This window comes from Myodes glareolus, chromosome 22 (assembly GCF_982192425.1).
Source record: "Myodes glareolus chromosome 22, mMyoGla1.1, whole genome shotgun sequence".
Lineage (NCBI taxonomy): Eukaryota > Metazoa > Chordata > Mammalia > Rodentia > Cricetidae > Myodes > Myodes glareolus.
Genome location: NC_142047.1, coordinates 48,474,159 through 48,492,511, shown reverse-complemented (window position 1 = coordinate 48,492,511; position 18,353 = coordinate 48,474,159). Strand labels below are relative to the sequence as shown.

At 46.7% G+C, this 18,353-nt stretch overlaps 1 protein-coding gene across 1 annotated transcript in view; it reads right to left on the bottom strand.

The window, feature by feature from the left end:
* Positions 1-18,353, bottom strand: part of Cdh13 (cadherin 13) — a 969,028-nt gene that overhangs the window by 17,114 nt on the left and 933,561 nt on the right. Inside the window, exon 11 of the mRNA XM_048437368.3 lies at positions 15,085-15,227. Within this exon, the coding sequence (XP_048293325.2) occupies positions 15,085-15,227 (143 nt within the window). The remainder of the gene's footprint in view (positions 1-15,084; positions 15,228-18,353) is intronic.

Below are 18,353 nucleotides of genomic sequence, written 5' to 3'. Positions count from 1 at the left end.
AGTCTCTGAATCATTTTTTAAAAGCAATAGTGGCATTTGACTAAGTCATTCTAAACACACGTGAGATTTTTAGCTTCCTGTTCCCACTGGCTAACTGAGCTGACAACATACTAGAGACCCAGATCATGCCATAGTGTTTTCCCCGTAGCTGGCCAGCATGCAGGGTGGGGACTGGCACCAAGGCCAAGCCTAGTGGTCATCGTGGGTAATGAACAGACTCTTTTACTAGTACCGTCCATCAGGTGGCGCTCTTTTGCCGCTTTGGGTGGCTTTCAAGTGTATACATGTTCCCTAGAAATAACAGTGGGATGTGAGTTCTGTGCAGGGCCACTATTTGCTTAGAGAGCCTAGGGAGACAGAAACTGGGTCTGGTTTCCTTGGGATTCTGGGTCATGTGTCAACTATGCCCGGAGTTATCTGTTACTTTCTATATCTGACCATTTATTATATGATTTTTTTATAGGATCTCATTTCAACTATGAAATCAAATGAAAATATCGGCTCTGTGATTTGGGGAAGCTAATCCCCAAAGAAGAGGCCTTATCTTGCACCAGGAGAGGGATGGGGGTGGGGAAAGCAGGGTGGTGATGTATTGAGAGACAGGCACAGGTTCCTTCCCTCCCTTCCCCCTTCCTTCCCGTACTTCCTTCTTCCATTCCTCTTCTTCCTCTCCTTTCTTTTGAGAAGGGTCTCCCTTGGCACAAGCTGGCTTTGAACTTACTATAGAGCCAAGCCTGGCCTTGGCCTACAGATCCTACTGCCTCTGTCTCCTAGGTGCTGAGATTGCAGTGGTGTGTAACTGTGCCCAGCAAGTCTCTCTTTCTCTTTGGTAGTGAGGATGGAACACTCTTTGTGTCTAGAGAAATCTTCCTCACTGAGCAGCACCCCCAGCTCTTAAAAGACCCCATGCATTTTGTTTTATTCATAATGTGAGCAAAACAAGATTTTTCTCACTCCCCAAACACCAGGCCTTTAAAAAAATTTTTGATAGGTTCCATTACTCACAGACATGCCTAAGCTTTATGCCTCGTAGATGAGACACACAGCCGAAAACATAGCATGAACCTAATTTAAAAAAGTATGTATGGCCGGAGAAAGATCAGAAGGGAATATATTAAAATCCAAGTGGCAATTATCTCCTCAGGTAATGAACATTAAAATAATACCTTCCTCTGCTTCTAATTTTCTTTACAATAACTGTGAGGGCTATAATAACCAGAAAGGAAACGCCAGATTGAAAAGTTACGCAGGAATTAAAGATAGTTTTCCCAGTTCTGCACGGCTCCCCTTTCTCTCAGCCTTCACTTATTTTTTACAACAAATTGATTTTCTAGTGAATTTATAGTCATGTAACCAGCAACCCTTCTGATCCCAGAGATTTTCATTCTCAAGCACAGAGACTCTTGGCACTAACTCTGTACTAAACTGCTGGCCCGCCCTGGGCAATTACTAACCTACTTCCTGTTAGGAACTCTTCTAGGCATTTCATATAAACAGAATATGCAGAAATTTATTTCATGCATATGTTTTTTTAAACCTCCATGTATGTTTGTGAGCCACTGCATGCAGTGTCTGTGGAGGCCAGAAGAGGGCGTCAGATCCACTGAACTAGATTTAGAGAGTTGTGAGCTGCCGTGCGGGTGCTGGGAACTTAAAACAGGTCTGCTTGGGAGAGCAGCTGGTGCTCTTAACTACTAACCATCTCTCCACCCCAAGTATGTGACCTTTACGTGTCTTCTTTTGCTTAATGTGTTTTTGAGGCTTATCTATGTTGAAGCCTATCCCAGCCCTTTGCTCTTTTTCTGATGGCTAAATCATACCCCAGTATATGGATAGGTCATGTATTGTCCATGTGTTCATTGCTAATGGACACTTCCAATTTTTGCCCATTACAAACAAGCCTGCTGTCAACATCTGCATCCAAGGGACCAGATTTGCACATGGGGGCAGTATCCTAAGTTCATGAGACCCCCAAATGCATCTCCCTTAGATGAACAGGGTCCCTGGGGTAGTTGGGTGGGCTGCTTTTCATATACAAAGAACAAAACCATGTGTGGAGTGCACACCTGTAATCCTAGCACTCGGGAGGTGGAGACAGTAGGATCAGAGGTTCAAGGTTATCCTCAGCTACATAGCAAATTCAAGGCCAGACTGGGCTACATGGATCCCAACTTGCATGCATGCACACACACATGCACACATACACATGCACAAGTGTATATATATATATATCGTGTATACTTCAGAATGTCAGGATCACAGAACTCAGAAGCTAGCTCCAAGAAGTGCCAGGAAGTCATAAGTTGTCCTAGTCACTGGCCCTTGGCCACTGGTCACATGGGTGCTGGGGACCAAAACCATGTCCTTTGTGCTTGTACTACAAGCATTCTAGCAACTGAGCCATCTCCCCAGTCTCTGATTCCTGTCTTGCTATGACCACCCAGCAGGCCAGCAGCATTTGGCTTCATGATGCAGATGGGAAAACAGGCGGAGAGACCTTCAGTCTCAAGGATGCCGTCACACTGCTAAGATGAGGGGTTGGCACATCCTGAGGAGCTGGATGGGAGAGCTAGCTCCACGCAGCAGCTCCAGCCCCTCCTTCTCTATCCCCCCGCCCCGCCGACCTCAAGAGTCACTTGACTGAGTTATTTTCTCAGTGACAAAATTGTAGTCAGCAATTCCAACTTGATTGATATTTCCCTGTACGTGACAGCAGGAGAGCCGATGGCCGGGTCTGATGTTTACTCTTCTCCCCTGCTTTCTACGATAGCCGCAATGAGGGGGTGTTAAGCTGGCTTAATTGGGGTGCCACTGTAACAAATGACCCGATTTTTAACCAAACCAGCTTCTTCTAAGCAGAATCAATCTGAATAATCTTCCCCGCCCCACACTGTCTTAGGCTGATCTAAAATGACAGGGCGGCAGACCAAGGACTGTTAGGCCCCCTCTGATCCGCGATTCGGGCTCTTGTTCACAGCTCAGAGACCACGTCGCTCCAGGGCTGGCCAGTAAGTAGCCTTTCCTTTAGTCCACCTAAACACATTGTATATATTTCACTTTGGGTCCAGCGACATCTTCAGAGCATCCGTCACGTGGGGGACTGTGGTGAAGGACAGACTGGGATGGGGTGTATCAGAGTCTATGAAAAACCATTATTTTGGTCAATTACACTTTAATTTTACAGTTGTTAGGCATCCCATCTTGGTTTGTCTTCTCGGTAACTGCCTTTGTTAGGGTTACTATTGCTGTGATAAAAACCATGACCCAAAAACAAGTTGGGGAGGAAAGGGTTTATTTCACATACCGTCCCGTATAACAGTTCATTCATCACCAAAAGCAGAGAGGGCAGGAACTCAAGCAGGGCAGAACCCTGGAGGCTAGAGCTGATGCAGAGGCCACGGAGGAGTGCTTTCTTACCCTGCTTTCTAACAGAACTCTGAACCACAAGCCTAGGGTTGGCATCACCCACAATGGGCTGGACTTTCCCCCACCAATCACTAATTAAGAAAATGCCCTACAGTTAGATCTTATGGAGGCATAAGGGACCTTCTCAATTGAGGTCCCTTCCTCTCAGATGACTGTAGCTTGTGTCCAATTGACACAAAACTAGCCAGTATAGTAACCTGCACCCCATTTTTCATGGATGGGCTCAAATTTATTTTATACAAGTTGCTGAGTCATGAGGCATGATCATGAATTTAGTATTCCCCCAGATGGAAAACGAGACATTTTTGATGACTACAGAAAGATCCAGAGGCGATGAGGACTTCCTAAGTGGGCTATTTTCTTTTCCCATTCTCTGCATAGTTTATTGGAGCATAACGCCTGCCCTGGGACCAGGAAGATGGATTCATTGAAGTGCTTGCCACACAAGCACAAGGGCCTGAGTTCATATTCCCTGGACCCATGTGAAAAGCCAGGCATGGCGGTGTGCACCCCTATACTCTCAGCTCTGGGAGGGTGGACAGGATGGTCCCTTGGCTCATTGTGACTGCTCTGGCCTGTCAGCGGCACATCTCCCCAGAGGACTGCGTTTGATTCAGTCCTGAATGCCCCCTCTCCAGCTCAGTATCTTCCTTTGCAATTGCTATCCATCCCTTCCTATGACAGGGCAGGGACTCTGGGCTTGTCAAAGTCTCTCCCTGCTGTCTCTGTGCTCTGAAGGCGCCATCTGAAGTTTTTCAGAAAGTCTAGGTCCTAAAACCTAAGTGACAACGTTCATTCTCTGAAGACAAAATCCTTGCTGATATGAAAGGTCTGGCTTAGCAAAATAAAAGCATTTCAGTTGCATGGTAATGACATGCGTAGGCAATTTGCAGCTCATTAAAATGGGTAACGGCCTGGAGAGGTGGCCCAGTGGTTAGTGGTGCTTGCCGCTCTTCTAGAGGACCTTAGTTCAATTCCCAACACCTGTGCCAGGAAACTCACAACTGTCTGTGACTGCGGCTCCAGGGTACAGGCACCTGCCCTCATGAGCACATATCTCCCTTCCCCACATAGACACATAATTAAAAATAAATCTTAAAATGCATAACAGTTAAGGAAAAAGCATCCTTTTCTCTTCAAACCATCCGTAACCCCAGCATTATTCACATCATAAAGAAGCAAGACTCCAGACATTATCTGCATGAACTCTGAATCCTTAAGCTTGCAGGCCCAAAGGTTAAGTTTTCTAACCCTGGTCAGTGGTTTTTTTATATAACTCCATCCAGACTCCACAGTTCTAGCCATTAAGAGGTACCTAGGAGAAAACCCTTAGTTCTGCCATAGTCATTCTGATGTGGAGAAGCAGAGCTATGTGGCATGTGTTGAACTGCAAAGGGCATCCTCTCCGTTCTCTCTGCAGAAATCCCTCTACCCTTTTCTGCAGAGCAGGACCATCAGCTGACAAGAACTGGCTGTCCTTGGGCCATATGATGCTAGGAGTCTAGGGTAAGGTGGTTCTCAGAGAAAGTGTGTGTGGTTAAAGCACCGCCGCTGACTATGTCTTTGCTCCGTCACCATACATTTCTCCGCTTCTCCTCATGCCTATACACATTTGCATGTGTGCACATAAGTATATATGGGCCCAGGGTTGATACCAGGAATCTTCATCAACCACTCTTTCGCCTCATTCTTTGAGGCAGGGTCTTTCAGCAAACCCAGAGCCGCCTGACATATGACTAGTCTTGCTAGCCAGTTGGCTCAGGGGTTTTCTCTCTGCCTTCAAAGGTGGGATTGCAGGCAGGTCACCATCCCCGCTTGGCATGGACATGGATGCTGGGGATCCAAACTCCAGTCTGACTGCTTGGCAGCAAACCCTATCACCGTCAAGCCATCTCCCCAGCCTTCATCCCACATTTCTAAGGTTCCCGTGGAAGCAGAACAGCTCACACATTGCAAATAGAAGCTGGAAGAATGTTCTCACCCAACACGATCATGCAATTTGCCATGTGATGTGGTTAGCTTTGCCTGCCTGCCATTTTGATCTAGATTGAACCATGAAGCACATGGTGCTTTTCCTGTGCAATCTTTTGCTCAATGCTGTGTTGTTTGTGAGGCTCATTCTGTTTCTGTGAGTAGGTGTGGGCCATTCACTTACTGTTTCTACACACTCCTTTGTGTGAATGAGGCACCATTTGTTTCTCTATTAGAAGTGTGGGAATATTTTCTATCTTCTTCGGATGTGTGTATGTTTGTGTTATGCGTGCGTGCGTGCGTGTGTGTGTGTGTGTACCTGAAGCTGATGGGGTCTCCCTTGATTTCTCTCCACTTTACTGAGGCAGGGTCTTGCACAATCCCTGGGATTCAGGTCTAGCTGGCTTCTTCCCCTGTCCACAACCTCTTGAGTGCGGGTGACAGGTGGCCACCAGATCTGCTTGGCTCTGTGTGCTTTGCAGGGATCTGAACTCGGGTCTTCCCAGGTGTATTCCAGTGAACCTTTTGACTGCCTTGCCTCGGGATAGCCTCCACATCCTGACACAGGGGCTTTGCAGAAACATTTCTGTTGGGCATTTAGTGCCCCCATGTAATGTCCAGTCACAGTGTAGCCAAGTCCAGTTTAGTGACAGTTTGTTCAGAGTGGTTGTATCAATTCACGCTTGGGAGCTGTTGGAGCTCTGCTTGCTCTACCATCTGGCTAATACTTGCTATTTTCTATGATCTCATTTCAGCTACTTTGTGTCTATGCTGTGTGTGTTTGTAACGCTGTTCCCTGTATGTCCTCTATTCGATTGTACCGTAATGTATACTTGTAGCATCTTACTTGTGTAACCTTGGCTGAGTGTCCATTCACTGGACTAGCACATGTTACTGGCAAGTAGCCGTTCTCTACCATCTCCGTTGACAAACCGTAGGACCGCTTTACATTATAATCACCTTGTGTGGATCACCTTTCTGCTTGCTTAATAGTGTCACATAATGAAACAAAGCTAATTTTTATGCACATGATCTATATTTTCTCTTAACCTTTATGTGGTATTTGTGTGTGTGTGCGTGCACACATGGGCATGCATACACATATGTGTGCATGCTACAGTGGCTTATAGGTCAGAGGAGCACCGCAGGAGCTGATTTATTTATTTATTTATTTATTTATTTATTTATTTATTTTTGATGTTTTGAGACAGGGTTTCCCTGCGTAACAGTCCTAGCTGTCCTGGAATTAGCTCTTGTAGACCAGGGTGACCTCAAACTCACAGGGATTCACCTGCCTCTGCCTCCCGAGTCCTGGGATTAAAGGCTTAACATAAAGGTTAAGAGAAAAGGCACCACCACTGCCTGGCCTGCTTTTCTCCTTCTACCACTTGGGTCTTGGCACAGAACTCAGGTCCAGCTTTGTGGCAAGCACCTCTGCCCAGTGACCCATTTCTCTGCTTCTGATCTATCTTCTCTTGTAGTACTTTCCACCTTTTTTCCCTTACACTAAAGACATGGATGTTCTCATAAATTTTTTTATCAAAGATAGATTATTTCACTTTTGTGTTTGGACTTGACTCTTGTCTGTGGTTTAAGAAAGTGAGGGACTTTTACTCAAGAGATCCAGCTTTCTCCCCTCTTGACTATCTTAGTGCCCATGTCGTAATCAGGGACAGGGTGCATGTGGCTGATCTGATTGGAGTCTGGAATGTTCCCAGTGGCCCCCGTGTTTGAACATCTGGTCTGTGTTGTGTCTTTGGAGGTAGCGCAAACTTCGGGACGTGGATGCTAGTGGGTTGAAATAGAACGTTAAAGCTGTTGAAGGCCCTACCACTTCTGACTGGGGCCCGCATTCCCGAATTCCTGAGCTGTGCCATGTAAAGAAGCTGTTGTGACATGGTTCTGCCACTATGGGGAAGCCCACCATGCCTTCTCCACCATTCTGGGCTGTGCCCTCTGAACCTATGAGCCCTCTCTTCTGTTGCCCCTGCCAGGTGATCTGATTGAAGAAATGCGGAAGTAATACAATGTTTTCTGTTTTATTTTTGTTGTTTTTCTGAATGCTATTTCATCAGTCAGTTTATTGCTTTGTGCAAATATCACACAGTTTCAATCCCTACCATTTCCCAATAGGTATGGAGACATATAACACATGCCTTTCAATTTATCCTCAGGATTGCCTTTGTGACTTTTAGCTGGTGTTGTCATACTCATTCTGAAGTCAGAACATATATATCTCCAACCCCAGGAACTGCAATTTTTTTCAGCATTGTGTCTCAGTCCTCAGGACAGTTTGGCGTTTCAATAGCCCCAAATCATCCAGTCCATAAACATGGTATACCTTCCCACTTATGTAGACATGAGGTTAGGCCCCCGAATCCAGATGGATGCATCTTCCAGCAAGTCACTGCTTAGCTGATCTGGATGCCAGATGACAGCAAGCAAACCATAGTCCACACAGCTACACAGTGTTCTCAGAGACAGGCACAACCCTTGCTAAGAGAATAAATGTTGAACTGTCCAGTGTCTGACTTCCTTGTTACGTGAGCCTCTGGACACCTTAGCAGTTTCAACACTAGGTGGCGCTCTGCAACCAGTTTTGTGCCAATTTCTCAGATTAGGTGGGGGAGGGGGACATTAACAATTTCAGAGGGAGAGGGAGAGAGAGAAGAGAGCCCATTGCTCAGTAAGTCACCCCCAGCAAACTCATCTAACCCATCATGATGGACTTGAATGTACCATTCTTTGGGCCATAGTGTTGGGCCATAGATGCTAATTTTACAGCTTCCCCCCAAAGTCACACCACAGTTGGCCTCAAAAAACCTCTTGGGTTATTTGGAGCTTCACTGTAGAGAAATTGGATGGCATTCTTTACGTTTAAATCTTACTGATTAGATTTCTGTTACCATTGAAGCTCTTAAAAATTCCATTTCCACTAAGCATGGTGTGGCACATACCTTTAATGCCAGCACTCGGAGGCAGAGGCAGGCGGATATACATATAGCGAGTTCAAGGGCAATCAGGGCTGCGTGGTGACACCTTGTCTCAAAAAAAGAAAAACTCTACTTTCCAACACTTTTCTGTGCGGATCTTTTCTCTGATAAGTTTGTTAAATTCACTGACAGTCTCCATGAATAAAAGAGGTTTTTTTTTTCTTGAATTTTTACTCAAACCTGGTGTCTGCTTTTCCCCGTGTAGCTCTGAAGATGACTGATCTCAAGGAAAAACTGTTAGTATTTCACCGTTGAGCAAGATGTTGGCTAAAGCTGTAGCAATTCCTGTGAACTCTAATCAGATTAAGGGTATTTCCTAGTTTGTATAAGTGTGTGTATAATATGTATATCTTGTTTATATGTTGTATATGTATATATTTAAATCGTGACTCAATATACAAACCTTTTTTCTTCCCTCATCTCTCCATACCACCCCCCTGCATCTGAATGCAATACCTGCAGAAGCCAGAAGAGGGCGCTGGATTCCCCCTAGAGCCGGAATTAACAGGTGTTTGTTAGTGAGTTGCGTTACCTGGGTGCCGTTAGCCGAACTGAGGTCCTCTGGAAGTGCAGCAAGAGCTTTGAACTGCTGAGCCATCTGTCCAGTCCTGAATATGCAACCATCTCAAATCCACTATTAGGATGATTTTATAATTTCTCTTGGGCTCATTAATATTTTAAGGATTTTAAACATTATGCTTGTGAGATTGGTTTGCAATTTTAATTTTTTTGCAAGATTTTGCCATGTTTTAGAGAAAGTATGCTCTCATAAAAACAGTTATTAAGAGTCCCTTCTCTTTTCTGGAAGTGTCTGTGAGGTTGGTCCTCTTCAGTCTCAAATGTTTGGAAACACACAGCAACCATCTGGGCCCGAGGTTTGCTTAGTTGGAAGGATTTCAACAAGGATTTTCTTTCCCTCATAAATATTGGGATATTTCAGATTATTTGATTTCTTCCTAGGTCACTTAGTGCTGTAGATTACTTATTTGTCCATCGATTTGTGTCTGTTTATGTGTGAATGCCGCACTCCTTGGCTACCGTGTCTTCCTGTCACGACAGATTATTATCCCTTAAGCCCAAACAAACCCCTCTCCCCGTCTGTTGTTCCTGTAAGGTATTTCGTCCCAGAAATGAGAAATTTAACTAACACTGTTTTTATTTTCGTGTGTGTGGGAGGAAAAGTAGTTTTGTGAATGTTAAGGCCGGGCTTTGCTGAGGAACTGTGGTTTTGTGCTCAAATTGCTTTGAATATTTTTCCGTGTATTTAATCTTCAGCTTGGCTATGACACCCTGTTCCCTCATGTTCATTCTCTCTGTGGTTCTCTGAACTTCTCGATGTCTTCCATCAGCTTGGGGAAGTGTCTGATCACGTGTTCAGCAGTTGCCCCGTCCAACATCATGGCCTGTCCCGTGACTCTAGTTGCGTGCACAACCTGTAACCGTTTGGATGTGAATGTTCCCGAAAAGCTCATGTGTTTGAGCACTTGGTTCCCAGCTTGTGGCAGTGTTTGGGGAGGTTGCTGAACCTCTAAAAGGCGGAGTAGTCGAGGAAATGACTCTCTCTGCAGGAGTGGGGGCTGTCTTAGGGTTCTAGCCTCTCTCCATCCTGAGCCCTTTGCCTTCTGGTATGGTGAGATACAGGTCAGCAGTTCACTTCCACAGTCACGGAGCTGCTCACCACCACGCCTGTCCCGCCATGACGGACCACACCCTCTCTAGCCAATTCTCTGCTAAGTTGCTTCTTGTCAGGTATGTGGAGAGAATGGTTGGAAGAGTTCTGAGTATACCCCACTAATGTCCCATTCTTTGCTCTCTGTGCTTCTTGCTGGGTCTTTTCTATAACTTTGTACCACACATCACAAATCCTCATTTTGCTGTTAAATCCGTTCCTGGAGGTTGGTGCATCTCAGTTCTGGAACAATGGTCTGATTGTTTCTTATACACCCCAAATGTGTCAGGGGCAGGGTTCCTTGTTTTAGCCCAGTCCTTGAATGTGCTGACTCAAATATCTTGATCCCCACAAATCTGCTTTCCCCTTGGATGCTCAGTTACACATTTTTCCTTCCCTGCAGGTTCAGTGATGCTTAAAGCAGTGGTTCTCAACCTTCCTGATGCTGCTGTGACCCTTTAACACAGTTCCTCATGTTGTGACCCCCAACCATAAAATTATTCTCATTGCTACCTCGTAACTGCAGTTTTGCTCCTGTTATGAATTGTAATGTGAATATCTGTTTTCCGGTGGTCTCAGGTGGGCCCTGTGAAAGGGTCATTGGACTCCGAAAGGGGTGTGACCCACAGGTTGAGAACCACTGTTTTACATTATGAGTTGAAGATTATGTATAGGAGTGAATTGGTTCTTTCCTGCTGTGAACTTTCCCCAGACAGAATGAGGCCCTGTTCTCCCTGCCGGGTTGGAGAGGAAGCTCGGTGAAGCTGGGCTTCAAGTCTAACTAGTTGTCTCTAGTCTAACTAGTTGTGGTCAAATCCAGCACGCCTCTGATGTTATGCAAGGCCCATCTGGCATTCATCTGAGAGCCTAGGGCAGCTCAGCTCCTGAAGGTTCCAGGAGCCACGGCCCTTCTAGACGACAGAGGACAGGCATCTCTCCAGCCATCTCATGTCCCCGCCCTGGTGTCTTCAGAACTAGACAGGGGTCTTAAAGGAGAAGTTGGTTGGCCTCCTCTAGTTCATTTCGTATTTCCTGTGAGACCATAGGAGGTCTGGAAAGTCCACTGAGATGGTGGCCGGAGAGAGACCGCTCAATGGCTAAGAGCACTGTTGCTCTTGCAGAGGACTTGAGTTCAGTTGCAGCACCTCTGTCAGGCGGCTCACGACCTTCCGTGACTCCCGTTTCAGGCAATGCAGGACTCTTTCTGGCCTCTGGGCATCCACACATATGTTCACATACACATTCGATCCTCCACACATATGTTCACATACACATTCGATCCTCCACACATATGTTCACATGCACATTCGACTGTCTGCACATATGTTCACATACACATTCGATCCTCCGCACATATCTTCATGTACACATTTGATCCTCCACACATATGTTCATATACACATTTGCTCCCCACACATATGTTCACATGCACATTTGATCCTCAGCACATATGCTCACAAAAACATTCGATCCTCCGTACATATGTTCACATACACATTCAACCCCGTGTGCATGCACATGAATAAAAACTTAAAAATATGCAGAAAAGGAAATCATAGTGGAAAAGCATAAGTTTGCAGTGTGCTTCTCCTCCTCTGGCGCCATCTGATTCTTACAGGTGTTTCTGGTTTCTTTCCCTCTCTCCTGGGGTCGGAGGAGAGGGGATGACTGACTCAAATCCCAAACCACACCCACAAGTTTGCTGCCTTTCAGTCTTCCGACCAGCTCCTCTCTCTCTGATGTGTAGTTCCTTTGACTTGACTGTGTCTGTAGCTCTGATGCACTTACAGCAAAGGTCATGGGTGTTTCTGGAACTTTCTGGTTTTGTAGCAAGGTTGTATCCTACCTGGCACCGCCCGAAGCCCGGCATTTTATCACTATATTTTGGCACAAATTCCGGGGTGACTCTCCGTCTGCAGGAAATCAGCTTTGGAGATTTAGCTTTCCTGGCGTTAAATGACAAGATCCTTGTTCTTTCATTCCATCAAATAAACTGAATTTGTAGAAAATTAATAAACGTAAGTGTTCACTTTGGATAAAGCTGAGACACTTGTTAGTGTGCTGGATAAATTGGTTTCCCCCAGATAATCCTAATAAGCGGAGATAAGTCTCCAGCAAGTGTCAAAGCAGTCTTTACACACAGCTCCCTCTGATCAACAAGGCCTCTGCCAGGTGGGCGTGTCCTTCCTTCTCCAACTCTCCGGGGCTGTGTTCATAAGATCATCCCTCACTACAGTCCTGTGTAGTAATTAATCCCAGCCTGTTTTCTGCTCACACCTTTGCAGACGTGTCTATCTTCTGGAAACATCTGTGACTACAGATTTCGAATTTCCTTATCTGATGTTAGGATTAAGAGAGTGAGGCGGGAGTCCACTGCTGGCTGGACTTCTCTAGGGTGCAGGAGGATCAGTCTCGGCCCTGCTTTTTCTTTACCCGAACCCCGCCCTGATCTGGTGTGCCTAATACCGAGCCAACCGCATGTGGCGTCTACTGGGGTCGGAAGGGTTTGGTGTCTTTTTCCTCACAGTAACGCTCCAAAGCAGGAGTAAGGAGGTTTACATGGAACTGAGTCACAGAGTTCAACAGGCTGCACAGTGCCCTGGGTGTAATGTACTGTGAGAAAACAAGCAAGACCACGCCCCCTCTGCAGAAACACATGGTTATAGGGTGCCCTTAAAAACTAGACAGCTACTCAGCCACATAGAAAATCCCAGCAGTGTTAAGGACCAAAAAAAGCCAAAGGTAAGAAACTGGTGACCTAAGAGGAATCTTTTATCCTTTTGTTGTGGGATGGGGATTGAACCCAGGGCCTTCTGTGTCCTAAGCATGGGGTGCACTTCTGAGCTACTTCCATACTGGGCAATATAATTCTGGAGATTACATTTTTAAAAATTACACTCGTATGCATGTGTGCGTGCCTGTGTGTGCCTATGCACACGTATGAGTGCGTGCATGTGTATGCTTATTTACCTGTGTGCATGTATGTACATGTGTGTGCCACAGCACATGTGTGGAAGTCGGAAGACAACTTACAGAAGTTATTTCTCCTTCTACTATATGAGTCCCTGGGAATGAGCTTGGGTCCCCAGGCTTGGCAGCAAGCATATTTAGGGGCACCCAGCCTCTTTTCTGACTCCTTTGCTAGCTCTGCATTTCCAGGTGGAACTCAAGAGCTGATGTCACTCTATTGTATGCCACTGATGACGCATCTGTACCATGTGTGTCCTCACACTTGGTTCATACATGGGCCCCAGCATGGAGAGATGGGTTGAAAGTTCTTAGTTCATGCCTTATTGCTGAGTGCCATGGGTAAATACAAAGAGGCCATAAAGAGTCTTGACATAGGAAGACTCAAAACCCAGTCTTTAACTCTCAAAAGCAAAACTGTAAAATAAAAAAAAATCCAGGAAGAGATATTGTGTGTGTATTTGATACAAAAACATCTCAGCTTAGCCCCAACCCTGATCCCTGCCCTTGGGATAAGCTTAAGGTAGGCAAGTGTAGGGAAAGTTTAGTAATCGGAGAGTCCATTGAACCATTGAGATTTACACACATACATATGCATACATATGCATGCTCATGCACACAATGGACACACCATACACATGTATGCACCATACACGTGCCACACAGATGTATACATATATGCATGCACACATGTAGATGCACACACATATGCAGCACACATGCAGCATACACCCCCACATACAGGCATACACACGTTTACCCCTTTTCTAACAATATACTCAGAAATCTATAAACTTTATCTGTATTGAGCTGAACATACCCTCTCTCTAAGCAAAGTAACTTGATCACTCAACTTTTAATTCCTTAGAAACTCTTGGTAACTCCCCTTTTGCGACCAGGCACATTCTGAGATCTATCCTGAACTAGAGGCACTGGACTGGCTCACGTGTGTCCTCTGAGTGAAATTTTAGGGGAACCCTCTATTTACTGCCTCCTGTATATACACGATCGGTCATGAATATAATCGTGATCAGATACATTTATAGGAAAGGACATTGACTGCTAATGAAATCTCCCATAGTCCAAGCCTGCCATTCAAAACAAAACCCGTACCCCATCCATGAACAAACTCTTCCTCCTTCTGAACCCTCAAAAGGAAGGCCAAGACAGCTCTGGCGTAACTGTCACCCTGAGGCCCTTTTGCTTCTGAGTCTTTTGTGGCTCGGTTGCCTACACATACTACTTCAGTTCTTGGAAGACACCCTGAACTTGGAAACACGCAGTCTGATAGAGACCCCAGTAACAAGTTCATGCAAACCCTGCCAGCTCTGCACTCTCAACCTCCCCAACAACTTCCAGATCCTGATCTCATCCACTTCTGTGACTGGGCCAAGTCCTCATCTTGTCCAGATGAGCATATGTCTTCTAAGGACTCTGTCTGCTATTGCCCCACAGTCTAATCCCCAGAGAGCAGAGAGTGCCTGAGGTGCGAGGTGCTCTGCTTGTTCCAGGAGGTAGGTCCTAGTTCATTCGCCGCTGTGTCCCCAGCATCTACCACGAGGTCTGGTATAGGATACTGAATTCCTAGCCTTTGAAGGAGCAGCATTTTGCTACCATGCAGTGACTGACTGGGAGGATCCAATGTCTTTCCATGAAACTGCGACATAATAGGGCAAATCCATAGGGGCCACTCAGTTCCTGGGGTCAGCGATATCCTCTCCCATTCTATCCCAGAACCTCCTTTGCAGGTGAGAACACAACACTGAGATGAATGGCATCAGTGTGGCCTCCTAACCTGGGACCCATCCCCGAGAGAGCACAGCAGCCCTCCCCTCTGATCCCTGGGTGGACGTATTTGCCCTTCTACAAAGACTGAAATTCCTTGGGATGGGAATACCATTGACGGGATAAATGTGCATGTAGCAATGGCTTCCCTGTTCCCACTCACGTCCTTCCTTTCCATGTACCTACCCCACACATGTATCAGAAAAGTCATACAAAATTTAACACATCTGAAAGTGACGAGTGCACGCCGATAGTCCTTTCCAAGCAACTCACCGCTGTCGATGGCCAGGAACAGGGCGGTGTACACACTATTGTGGACAAATGGAGATTCCCGGTCCAACACGGCAGTTGTATCAATAGTTCCATTGATGGGGTTGATATTCAGCCAGCCTGCTGGGTCCTTGTAAACAGAGTACCTGAGGAAAAAAATCCCAAACATCAGATTGTATTCCAATTAGAGTCAAGAAGTATGTAATGAGCATGGGGCCTTGGCTCCTTGGCTAAGTGCCAGGCCGTGCTTAGCTCAACCCTCAAACCTTTCAGTTCCAGGTGCTCATTTGTTAAGCCATTCTGAGCATGCTCTGTGCTGCACAGGTGACAGGCATGCCTCCTTCCTACTGGTGATGACCTCAGAGGAAGAGGCTCTTAGGATCTGCCTGGCTTTCAGAGAGGCTGAGATCACAGCCGTCCTCCTCAGCCGCAGCCCAGGCTGTTTGGGCACACCCTGGTGCACACTTCTTGCAGGGGCAGATGGAGGCTATGCTGTGTTGAAGGGACAGACAGGACAGACGGCTGCTCGGAGTAGCCATTGCCCCTGAGCCAGGATAACCTCAGCAACATCATAGAAGTTGCCACCCTTGAACCAAGGTGGGGTGGATGGCGGTGTTAGAGGAGGAGGGGACACACAAATGGGGAGGACAAGCAGCTGAGGGAGCACTCGGGTCAGAGGCATCCTTAGGTTGCCATTTCTATGAGCATGTTTGCTGGCAGTCACAGGTCCCGCTCCTGGGACTGCTGCAGACTCAGGGCAATTTTTGTCCCATGGGCAACAAATGGGCACCAGAGGGCGGGGGCATAGCTCAGTTGGTAACATGATTTGACTTTGATCCCCAGAACCCTTGGAAAAAAACAAGCCAGAGTGGTAACATGGGTTTTCAATCCTAACTCTGGGGAGATGGAGACCGGGGAATCCCAGGGACTCAGGCCAGATAGCCTAATCTGTGAGACCCTGGACAGTGGAACACTGTCTTAAAAAAGTGGGCAGCAAATATAAAAAGATTACCCAAGGCTGATCTCTCTGCTTGTCTCTTCGGTGACAGCATTGGCATGTGGCACCCATTTAAATAATTGCGCTTACTACAGCAGCCTCCTCCATCACACTGAGACTTCTAATGGCCTGGCACAATCCTACTGACACAGTGTCTGCCGGTCTGCACACCAGGCTTGCCTGCCTGGTGTTATTATTGCTCTCTTCACAGATAAGGAAACCAAGGTGTAGTCTAGAGGACGTCCGAGTGTGTCCAGGCCAGTAGGGCAATACTCTTTGCTGCGTCTTTCTCAGTATGTTGGGGATGGCTGGTGGCAGGGTCTGTGCATATGGAGAAGCTCCTGCGAGTCTCAGACTCCACACAGGGCATCTGAGAGTGAGGCGGCTTTTAGACTGTGGATATGTCAATAGTTCACTAGGGCCTGAAGCCACTGTGCACCTTGCACGTGATGTCCTGTGACTGTCCCACACTGCAGAGCTCTGGGAGCAAGGCTTCCACAGTGGTGGCCCTGCTGGGATGGACGGAGAGAGTGCTCCAGGCCAGTGCCGTTCCCGTTACCTCAATGGTCACTTCAGAATTCCTTAAAACGAGAGACTCACTCCCAAGAACACTGCCTTACCACACCAGCCTTCCATCCGATAGTGATTTATACCTGCATCTGCCAAACCTCTGTTTTTCAAAAGCCACTCTGACAGCTTCTCTCAGCCACCCTGTGCCATAACTTGGAGATATTTATCATCCGACACAGGTTTCAGCCTAATGTGGGCTCTGCAGATTGGCCACCATGCCATTGTCTAAGCTGTCTGGTGTGAGGATGAGGTTAGAGCTGACTAGAGCAAGCCAGGATTCTATATCTCTGCCCGACTTTGGGCTACACTCGCTGAGTGACACACATCTGCCCTGTGATTCACAACAACCCAAACAGAACTGCATCACCTTATTCTGAAGTTACAGCAACACCCAAAACCAAAGTTGAGTGGTTTGCCAAAAGTAGTTCAGCTAAGACACAGTGGAGACTGAATTCAGCGCTGCCACACTGGATTCCAGGGCCAGCGTTACTTGGCACACTGTCTGGTCCTCATGCTAAGGGCTAGAGCCAAGCCCAGTACCTGGTTGGTGAATGATGCACAGTCAGATGGAACCTGGAGACTTGTGCTCTTGGGGCAGGCCCTCTACCACTGAACTTTGTCTCAACCATTGGAGTCTGGAACAGTGTTTTACTATGTAAACCACATTGGCCTCGAATTCACATTTTCCTGCCTTCGCTTCCCGAGTGCTGGGTGTGGAGGCATGCACACCAACCTCACCTTCAGTGCCTTGGCTGCGTTTTATTCTCTGTCAGCGGGAATGCTTGTGCAGAGGGAAAAATCCAGAGAGGTGACAATTGCTTCTCATGGCGGATCCAGGAATGACTTGTGGTTCAACAGACTTAAAATAATGAGTATTTTAAATGAACCGCATTTTATACCCACACCACACAACTCGGTTTATAACATAAATATAAACGGAATGGAGCGCTCCAGCTTTCAGGCTGGCCTGCCTGCCAGCAGCGCTGTTTGTTTCTCTTGACGTCATTTACTTTTGTCTTTCGAAGCTACGATTCCGCAGTGAACTCAAGGGTGCCCTGCTGTTTTGTGTCCAGAGACGTTGGGCGGAAATCAGTGCATGGAATCATGATCTCAGAAGCCACACTGCCATAGTGATGCCAGTGTTAGTTAGCCTGAGATGCCTGGGGTCTAAGGAGAGCCAGGGCTTCTGTGGTTTTAAACGATTATGCTCTCGTGTTTTTCTCTCTTGAAAAGTAGCCCAGTTGAGGAAAGATGTGGTGGCACACCCCTTTAATCCTGGCACTTGGGAGGCACAGGTGGGTGGGTCCCTGTGACTCAGAGGCCAGTTTGGTTTACATAGGGAGCCCCAGGTCAGCCATGGCTGCATAATGAGACCTTGATAAGGGCTAGGTAGATGGGTTAGCAGTTAAGAGCATCTATTCTTGCAGAGGACCCAGTTGGTTTGCCAGTGCCCACATCAGGCGGCTCACAACTGCCAGCCTGTAACTCCATCTGCAGAGCTCCAATGCCTCTGGCCTCTGTAGGCATCTACACTCAGGTGTGCATGCATGACATAACTAAATGCAATAACAATAAATATTAAAAGAAGTAGCCAGGTGAGGGTTGTAGATGGTTGAGGTGGTAAAGTGCTGGCTGCTCACCACGTGGGATCTGACAGAGTTCAGCTGCCCCTGCCACGTTAAAAGCTGGGTGTGCTGGTGTGTGT